Source organism: Saccostrea echinata, unplaced genomic scaffold (assembly GCF_033153115.1).
Source record: "Saccostrea echinata isolate AGI-Se365-2 ecotype Australia unplaced genomic scaffold, CSIRO_AGI_Sech_v1 ptg000016l, whole genome shotgun sequence".
NCBI classification, from domain to species: domain Eukaryota; kingdom Metazoa; phylum Mollusca; class Bivalvia; order Ostreida; family Ostreidae; genus Saccostrea; species Saccostrea echinata.
The window spans coordinates 27,141,772-27,152,262 of record NW_026889765.1 but is presented as its reverse complement, the minus strand read 5'-3'; the positions used below and the strand labels follow the sequence as shown (position 1 = coordinate 27,152,262).

At 32.6% G+C, this 10,491-nt stretch overlaps 1 protein-coding gene across 1 annotated transcript; it reads right to left on the bottom strand.

Annotated features, from left to right (window-relative positions):
- Positions 1–1,113: 1,113 nt before the first annotated feature.
- On the bottom strand, positions 1,114–6,899 carry LOC133188610 (dehydrogenase/reductase SDR family member 9-like). Its single transcript, XM_061324103.1, has 5 exons — positions 6,817–6,899; positions 5,081–5,412; positions 3,855–4,113; positions 3,329–3,492; positions 1,114–1,558 (listed from the first exon to the last, which is right to left on the bottom strand). The coding sequence occupies exons 2-5, from the start codon at positions 5,403–5,405 to the stop codon at positions 1,332–1,334; spliced, it is 975 nt and encodes a 324-aa protein (XP_061180087.1). The 5' UTR covers positions 5,406–5,412; positions 6,817–6,899; the 3' UTR covers positions 1,114–1,331.
- Positions 6,900–10,491: the final 3,592 nt, after the last annotated feature.

The following is a 10,491-nucleotide window of genomic DNA, read 5'->3' as shown; positions in this document are numbered from 1 at the left end:
CAGGTATTATTGATAAGTGACGCATGTCTATGAATGTGGAAAAATGTGTATTGGACCAGACAATATTGTGTTACGACCCAAAGTTGTTGCAAAAATTATTAAGTTCTGAGATTAGACAACAAACTGCCTCGTTATTTTTACAATTATCTTAAGCCCTTTTACGCAAAACACTGTCGATAAACTTTAGATATTTTGGGATCATTCTACCAATGTTGGTGCAATTTCTTTGACTCTGTCTTTACCTGTGCCAAAATAGTTCTACCTGAAAGGGGAGGGGGAGGGGGTCTAGATCTCTAGGCGTTTTGAGGTTATACATTCACCGGAGCCCATAATAATTAACATAAACAGGATTGGAGCAGAAAATATAGTTGAGAAGTGAAAAAAAGACTATGAAACACTGAATTAATATTGCTGTTGTGGGTTTTTATTTATCCATATATATGTATAAGGTTTTTTTTACAGTCTAATTGCGTTATAGTAATTATATACCACCATTACATTTACATGCTTGCGTATCATACTGTTAAGGGTGGGCAAAAGGTAAAAGCGTAGATGCTGTACATTGTGTCTAGAAGCCTTATATACAATAATTGGCCCCTCCCCCTTTTATATCTGATGAGATTTTAATGGTAGTATACTCTGCCTTGTGTGGGATAAAGATCTTTTAGACATATATTAAATCAAAATTCCACAAAATTTCAGATTTTTTTTTTGTTTTTGTTTTATTAATTGTATTGAAAAATTGAATCTTGGATTCAAGACAAAACTGGATATGAAATATAATTACACAGCAAGACATTATACTGACTATGATTCAGTCTTTAAAGAACTTTCATCAACAATGTCATATATATATTTTTTTCTTTTTACAAAACTATGTGGGAAAATAGTGTTATAATGTTTTACTCCCTTTTTCTCTGTAATTAAATGATATAAATGGACACAAAGATATATCAACGAAGATTAAAGCAATTTGGATGTGGCTGCACATAAATCAATGTTACAAGTAAACATAAATAAATATTCATGATCACATCATGAAATCATATACAAGTAAATAATTATTTTTTTTTTAATTTGCTTTTTAATTTTGCAAGTCAATGAATTGTTTATTTTATTGTGTGGATGTGACTTTACTATATTCATATTATATGTGTTAATATTACACAAAACTGCCACATAATGTCACTAAAATATATTACCCTTTTAATTTTTTTCAGTTTCAAATAAACTCCCTACCATACCACAGATACGTGTATTAGTAAATAATAATAAAAATATCACAGTTAAACATTTTAGCTGCATTTCCAAATAATGACAACGTTAAAAAATTACAGCTTTCCCATATTCACAGGAACCGGTCGCGCTGAACACAAAATAAAATCTGAAATACTTTCTGGTAATGACAAAAGGATTCTGAAGACCACTTGGGCGCTAAACCCCACCACATATCTGGGGGCGGGGTACCGCGAACACACGGCATTCAGGTAGGCATCCCCCACCAGCCCCGAGTTATTGTTCGTGACGAGACTGAGGAATTTCTGTGCCTTTTCTAATGCTGTGAAAAAGAAACAAAGAAAATATTCAATATCTCTACACACTTTTCCTTGCTTTGATTCATTTCTCGAATTGTTTATTACAATTTCACTTGCAAAATGAACTATCAGAATATATGACATTCTTATATTCGCAACACAACGATCGCGAACTACTAGTATCACAAAGTATCCAATGCTGTATATTTATAAGCAGAGCAATTGTTAGCATATGGAAAGTTGATGTATTATTTCAACATATTCAATCAGTGCATTGTTACAACGCGAAATGTAATAACAATGCGAAATGTAATAAACCCGGATTATTGCATTTTGTGTTATTACATTTTGCGTCGACAGACTTTTTAGGATAATTACATTTTGCGCTATTACATTTTGCGTCTTGATCAACGCAAAATGCAGTAACACGATTTTTGGATTATTACATTTTGCGTTGTTACATTTTGCGTCGAGATTAAACAAAATGAAACAACACAAAATGTAATAACAACTTTTGGTCAGTGAGGTTGAGAATAATTTTCAATTGAGTAGTAGATGAAGAAAATTAACAGAAAGACAATAAAACAAAAGGAAAAAAATGTTAATTCTTACATTAGATATGATTTTATCATATATTCATTTCATTAGCCATTCAAAATCAGTTGATATTGAAATCATTGGTGTTGCAAATTAGAAAAGTGCGTGCGCACGTGTGTGTGTGGATGGGAGGGGGGGGGGTATTTCTTTGATCAAGTGTATCAGTTTGCTTTGCTTTTTGATAGGCACGTGCATGAAATTTAGAAAAGAAATCTATTCATTTTCACTGACAGTGTATATGTAAATATAGCGGGAAGGGGGTTTCTTGACAATTAAGATTTCATACTGCTTTACAAACCATGTGCATAGCAGACCAGCAAAAATAAAATTCTCTCTCTCTCTTTCTCTTTTCAATAATAAAATGGATATGTCTGGCTTTCTGCATGCGCATAGAAATACAATTATCAACATACGAAGTAACCCCTACACCCCCCCCCCCCTCCCCCCAAACGCTTCTCCTCGCCAGACACACACACACACACATACACTTCTAATTTGCTAACCGATGTACACATGCACGTCGTACATGCATATCAAGAGCTTTTCATGAACCCATGGTCAATCTTTGGTAAATAAGAATGTCAGTGATGGAAATATAAATATAGTAGTCCACACTACAGGTAAAAGTGTCCCTTAATTTTTTTTTTTTTTGTAGAAGCGGAAGTGAGTTAAATATGGAAGATTTTGATTATATACGTTCTAGGCTAACTAATATCGTTGATTTGTGATAGTATACATTAGTTAAGGAGATAAAAGGCTACCCAAGATGGAAAACTGCACATTTTTCTGAGATATGTTTATTGTAAGATTGAAGAACACTAAAAAAAATTTGATTTTGTTTGAAAATCAATGGTTTCCAATATTAATGCAATGTAACATTTGCATATTGAATACTAATCAATTTTTCAAACATTACAAAAACAATCAGAGAGTAATACATGTTTTCTCTTGATTCACGGTTTCTTTTGAATGTAATATTGATAAAACTTTACCTCTCTCAAACCTTTTTGCAAAAAATTTCAATTTTTTTAATTAGTATACAATTACTGGTCTTCTGAACTTTTCAAAAGACCGTTATACAACCTTAGGGTATATAATTGTAGCTGCAGCACACATTTTTTAAAATATAATATATAAAACATCGTTTATCGTGCTATAATTGGGTCTATTGAAGACGGTGCTTTACGTCTACTCACATTCCGCCAAGTATGGTTCCCCATAATAGTGTCTTACATCCGGGTCACATTTTTCATATGCTGTCCGAAGGGCAGACTTCCCTTTATTAGGATCTGTAATATTGGTGGCAAAAAAACCTGGCTCTATGATGTGAACAGTGACCCCTTCTTTATAAAGGTCTCTCCTAATAAAATAGAAAATGAAATGATTGGCATACATGCATGCAAATTAAAAGTTTTCAATTTTAGCGTTTTCTTGAAGATAATCAAATCCACAGCCGCAAGGTATGCGTGAGAAAAAGCAAATTTTTCAATTCTATTTCAATATGCTATAATTATCTTTCTCTTTAAAACTACAGACTGGTGTTTATTCTGCATAGATAACAATTTAATTAAGATGATTAAAGAGCTCTACAGTGCATGTGAGCACCCTTCCAAAAAACAAAAATAAACTTATTTAGGTTTTATAGACACCCCCCCCCCCCCAAAAAAAAAAAAAAAAAAAAAAAAAATTGTCCAAATTCCTAAATTAAAAAATCACGGCTACCTCAGGCAATCGGAGTAGGCTTCTGCTGCATATTTTGATGCGCAATATGGTGACGGCGCGAGAGTTATTCTTCCGCAAATACTGGTCATATTGACGATGCGTCCTTTCTCTCTCCTTATTAAAGGCAAAAAAGCATTGGTCATATCAACCATCCCATAAAGGTTAATAGCCATGACTTTCTCATAATCACTTCTTGTAAGCCAGTCGATTGGACCAACACTGCCTGCGATACCAGCGTTGTTAACGAGGCACCATATACCTACATGCACAATATGTATTATCAGTTAGTTTTCGATAGATGCAATTTTATCAAGAGTTATTTCCCGTTGGTCGCCATATTCGAGGTCAACAAGCTCTGATTCCTCCATTAATATTCAACCAATTTAATCTTGTGCTGGGCAAAGTTGGGAAGATAATACAGAATTTGTTATGAATATATATTGACCAAAGCTTCGTTTTAGTATTTCAGAGATTTTTGTCCTTATATTTCTGCCATACATGTTTAAAATAGGTTGCTCAAAGAGGAAAGTTCACTAGTTTGACCTTCAAGATGGCGGCCTAGGGAAATAACTCGAAGGGAAAATACGTCATACGAAAACAATCTATATATATTTACTGGTTAAGAAAGTTATGAATCAAGGGCGTCTTACGTTTGGATGATGTAACACCCCCTTCCAACTTCATTTCGACAGGCCTATGAGAATTGATACGGCAACTTACCAAAAATAGATGAATTCCTAGAATATCATACCTAAATGTAAATCTCGATATCTAATTTCCAATTTTTTAAGCTTTAAAGATTGTCCTCTATCAGTAAATAAAATATTTTACAAATGCTCATGGACTAACTGACTGAAACGTAATAAAACATGAATATTGAATTTTATTGGATTTAGGTACGATTATGATAGGAATTCATGTATTTTTGATAAGTTGTCGTAATATTTTAAGAAGGCTAAGGATGGGGTCACTATCCATACGTCAGGTGCTCTGATGAACCCTTTGGACTGAAAGTGTGTATAAGCTCATATACACATTATGTGTCGTCACAAATGTGATTTATTGACTATTTGTAAGTGGATTGAGTCAAATTTAGCATTAGATATAAATGTATCATTTTTTTGTATATCATTACATATGTAAGCCATAATAAGTATTTTTGATGTGAAACAAATGCTTTTTTAAAGATGAAAACAAAACAGATACTAGGAATATAAAATACAGACCCACGTCGTCGGGTAGATGTGACGTCACAAATTTCAACATCTTCTCAATACTCTTTATATCAGACACATCTAAAGGAAAAATTTTTAGTTTTTTTGAACACGATTTCTTTAAATTCTCCTCTCCATTATTAGTTAAGCACCCTGCAAACACAGAAAATCCTTTCGAATCCAGCTCTTTTGCAAGCATATTTCCAAACCCGGTGTCACATCCGGTTATAACCACGTGACGTCCCTCGTAGTACGGAAGCGGAAGTCTCCGAATACGTTGCCAAAAGCAGAAGACAAGAAGAAGTATAGCCAGGAGGAAAACGGCACACCCAATCATGGCGCTGCTGGATTAAAAAGAATCAAATTAACAGAACAGAGACACCTATTTCCTTACGATCTATAATGGATGACTTGAACTAATATCTCTTCGTAAAGATTTAGGATGACTGTTCGCCAAGACACATTTTTAATGAGAGAAAGAGGAGAATCAATATTCACTAAGCTCGGTGTACTGTATGAAGGTTAAACTTAGCAATATGATATTATTACTTTTTCATTTAGGCTTAAAATATGACATCTGTTGTGAAAGAATCACATTCCATCAGATAAGATTATCGAGTTTGGCCTAATAATACATTCAAGTACTAGTAGACCTTAATAGAACAAAAAAAAAAACTGATAATTAATACTCAAATTACTTTACAAAATTTTACTGATAGAAGATCTGTAATATTTCTTGGGCTAGAATCCAATCTTGCAAACTAATTTATTGTAAACAGACGAAAATCCCGAGATTTAACAGGCACAGAAACTTGATGTCTAGCATGATCGATATTTTTTTTTCCTCTTCCGTGTTTAGCTAAGTGATTTATGTCATCTTCGACTGTCCATTACAATTCCATTTCTACAGGACATTTTATTACCAGTAATTAATCATTATTATTTACGTTATCTATCTTAAATCTATTTAATCACACAGGTAATTTTGTACCGAGGAAATTTATATGATTTTGCGATATTTTGTATAGTCAAAAGAAAAGCTCTCAACCAAGAAATAAAAAGAAAATAATGAACATGCGCAAATGAATTTAAGAGTACTTCTTTCCATACTTCTGCATCATCACAGGTCAAGGTTGAGTGCACTTTTGTTTCGATCGGAGATAATTGTTTTGTACTCGGCAATCCCGACTACGAACAAATCTTTAACATTCGAATGCCTAAATTTTTAAAAACCCAACACAACAGAAAAAATAAAAAAAACACACGCATAATAATCTTCACTATTGTAAAGGGATGAATATGTTCCACATAGAATTTTTCAGTGTATAGAATTGTCTGTGTGATTGTGCATTTTACTTCTCCTGTAGTGATCTAAATTAGCTATACACATAAATCCAAAAATTCTGCAATTTCAAGAAGATAAGTAATTAATTACATATAGAAAATCAAGTACAAAGTGCACCCTTTGGGCCTCCTCACTTTTGATAAACATTGACTTCCAGTGATAACTTTACCGTTATTGATCTTCAGAAATCAAAAGAATAACACTTCATATAATTGTTAATTTACATGACTGTGTGATTTAAGATTAGTTTATCTAGCTATCCTACAGAGTTGATTAATCATTTTTGTAACATACGCCCCCAGATATGTACCTTAATATTTGCTACTTGTTTGCCGAACTACTACATGTATTATATATATATATATGAATACACAGGTACTGTGCGAAAATAAACTGTACTTACTCGAGTTACTGAAACACAAACCAAGGGGGAGGTGATATTCCAGCTTCCAGTCCAGCGTCTGATGGCCCTGCCGCCGTACTGCCCTACTGACCATAAACCGGTGGTCAAATGTACACCTCCTCAATCCAAAACAACCTGATATAAGATATATTATCTCACTCTAAAACCGTAGCGAATGTAAACAAATACAAAAGAGATTTAATTCAGTGGGCGCACTGAAGGGTAGACATTACATTGTGTGAAAGCTTACACCGCACCATTTGACTATTGACCACATTCCATATTACACTTTAAAATCCACCAGAAAAGGAAGTTGCTAGAGGAAGGCTAGCTATTATGAAGGATTAATATTAAAAAAAAATACTTATGTATCGTTCGTTTTTTTTCCTTCTCTATTTAAACTGATTTCTTTAAAACAAGTTCCAGGTTTGGATTTTGATTTTGATGCAATTTTGATTGCATAATTTTACGATTTTAACTGGACTTTAAAAGCAACGAACTTTAAACTATACAGATAATACTGGGATTCTACAACAATTATCTCATAATAATGATTTTAGTCTTTCTTTTTGGGATGGGGGTGGGGTTGGGGGTTGGGGATGGTTTTGTCGGGATTACATAATGTGTCATTTGAAACGTCACAAAAACAATTTTTCTTGTGCTTGAGAGCAATATGGTCGAATTTACAATGTGTAGACTCTGAAAAAAAAATCCTATCATACGTGTTCGTTTCAATTAAGTTGTATGTATAAGTCTGGCTTAATTAAACTGGTTTGGAAATTATGAAACTTTTAAAATTGTCTTCTTAATGAATATAAGTTAACATTTTTTTGATATCGTTTTTAAGGTAGGCCAGCTCTCGGGTCCACTGCATAAAAAAATCATACGAGGAAACATTCCATGAAAATTTGCTTTAAAATTCCTTAGAATTTGCAGCATATTAACTCTAAATTTCATTCAGTTTGCCTACACAGTTTAAATGCAATATAACTGTTATCCGAAAACGTGAAGTATGGAGGAAAAGGGGTGGGGAATGAGGGGGTGACGGCAATTAATGTTGTTAAGGCAGTCATATGGCCGTGCAAAATGTATATTTTGCACTTTCGTAAATATTTTCTTTTTTTTTTTCCGGCTTGTTTATGAAATAATATATTTAACATACGCAATCTTGTCAAATTCCTCTTGATAATGAAAGTGATAGAATGCAAATTAATGTTTATAAAAATCTTAACTGTAACAATGAAATAGTAAATCAAAAATATTAAATATTGTTTAAGGGAAAATACTTATAAGATATTGAGGACAGATGGACAATGCATTTCAAGATCAAACGAACGTTTGACCCTGATTGAGTCAAAACCTATAAGTAACAATTAGCAGATTATCGCAGGTGAAGTAATGGGCGTTAACCTTTAGCGATGGTCAGTCTTGAGTAATAAAGAATGTCATTGATTGGATAGATGTAACTGATTAATTTATAACTGGACATGTCAATCAAAGTAAAGTAAATATTTTATAAAATGTTGTCACCACAGAAACGGGCGACAGTCAGACGACAATGAGTGGCCTAAATTCTCAAAATATTTGTTTAGATTAGAGAGTGTTAAATATGTTTATTAAGTTTTCGTTTTGCGAACTGTAAAAATACTTGCATGAAGCTTATATACAGACAAGTTTTGTTCTATAGGGAAATGAAACTATATACTTAATTATACCTTTACGCAATAGTATTTTGTTATCTGTTAATATCAGAAAGATCTTATAGGCCGGGCGTTTGAATTTATAATTATACATAATGCGTTTCACTATAATAAATTATAATTTACGTACTTTACAATTGTAAATACTGATATTATATTTATTTATTGCTTAAGACATACATCTTATCGCATTTCAACAATAACATATAATACAAAACATTAAATAATGACATTGTATGGCGGTCTTTTAAATTATAGCTTACAATATATACATAATACAATACACTGTAAAAAATGATGTTTAACTTGTGTTTAATTTTTAAACAGTCGTGTTTTACAATTAAACATAGTGGGTTTAAATACAAAACATTAGCGTTTTATAAATAAACACTGCTATTTAAACTGGTGTTCAATTAGTATGGTGTTTAATCATCCATCTTAAACCGTAAAGTTCATATGTATCAAATCAAAAAATAAATTAGGTGTTGCTTCTCAGTATTGCTGTGTGCATTTGCCATTTGTATAATTTCTTAATTTATGAAGTAATTCCGTACATAATAGTAGATATTTTTCGACACAGAAAAAAATACGAATAGCCAGGCAATTTGTTGACTTTAGATCATACCAAAGGCAATTACAATTAACATTAATTTACCGTAGTTTTGTGCCAAAAATTCATAATTTTCATAAACTGTTAAAGGGGAAAAGAAACAAATATTATGATGACTTTTAGAATTGTATCAATATTTTAATCACCGGTGTTTAACACGAGTGTTCACTTCTTAACCATCATATATTTATAAATTAAACACATGGTATTTATATAGAAATTGCAAATTAAACACCCGTGTTTAATACGTTATGATAGAAAATGACGCAATTGATTATGTCATAACATGCCATTTGAACGCAGAAGATGCAGAATCGCGCATATACTGACAAGAAGCACCATACTAAGAAGGAAACAGGAGGTATTTATACATTTCTTTATATAAAATCTGAAAAAAAGAATGTTAAATACATTAAAGATCTATAATGCTTTTCATTTATGAAATGCAGGATTGTTTCCTATCGTTAGTAGGCCTAATCGTCCTGAGTGCAATGCGGCCATGCGAAGCGGTAGACTGATAAAATATTTGTAGGCTTTTAGTACTTTGTGACATCTAATTAATTTGCAGGGACGTTCATCTGTTATTGTGAATCCTGAGAAGTATACATTACTTGATAAAGGAAAGGGATTTTAAATGAAGATCATACTTAGCCTTGAGAGGTGAGTTTAAATTAAGGGCATTCAAAGAAAAAGGGTCACCCCCCCCCCTCCCTACACACACACACACATACACACACACCATTGATTCCTGGTATGTAAATGTAATCCAATTACCTTCCCTTGATAAAATTTATGCTCTCTATCACGCATTATTATGATTATTTGCTGACCATACACAACACATGAGCGTTAACAACATGCAACAATACTAAAAGCGCGCAAATTCCAACAATAATTTTCATCCCCAGCGCGCGCACTTGTAATTTAAGGAGACTAAATTTTGGGGGGAGTGTGTTGTTTACATGATAGAAAATGCCTTGGATAACCCCCTCCCCCTTCTCTTAATTGTTGCTGTTGGGCTGCTCCTGCAGGTACATGAACATTTAAATTTTTTAAAATTTTTTTAGTGTATGTATACACAGTTTGTACGCTTATATGATTTATTTGTATTGAGATTTTTATTCCAAACTTGTTATTATATAATTAAAATTGGCGTGAAAAATAACAATTTTTTTTTCGATTTCAATGTTTTCTTTTACAGAAAATTTTCTGAATTTGCATAGTGGATATTTTTTCGATTTCATCTATCTATTTTTCAGGATATCTCTGATAAGAAGAAGGAACTAGAACTACTTAGAGTGAATAAAATTTTGGAGAATGGAAAACTGGAGATCATCATCGATTGCAGAAGAACCTGGATTTTAC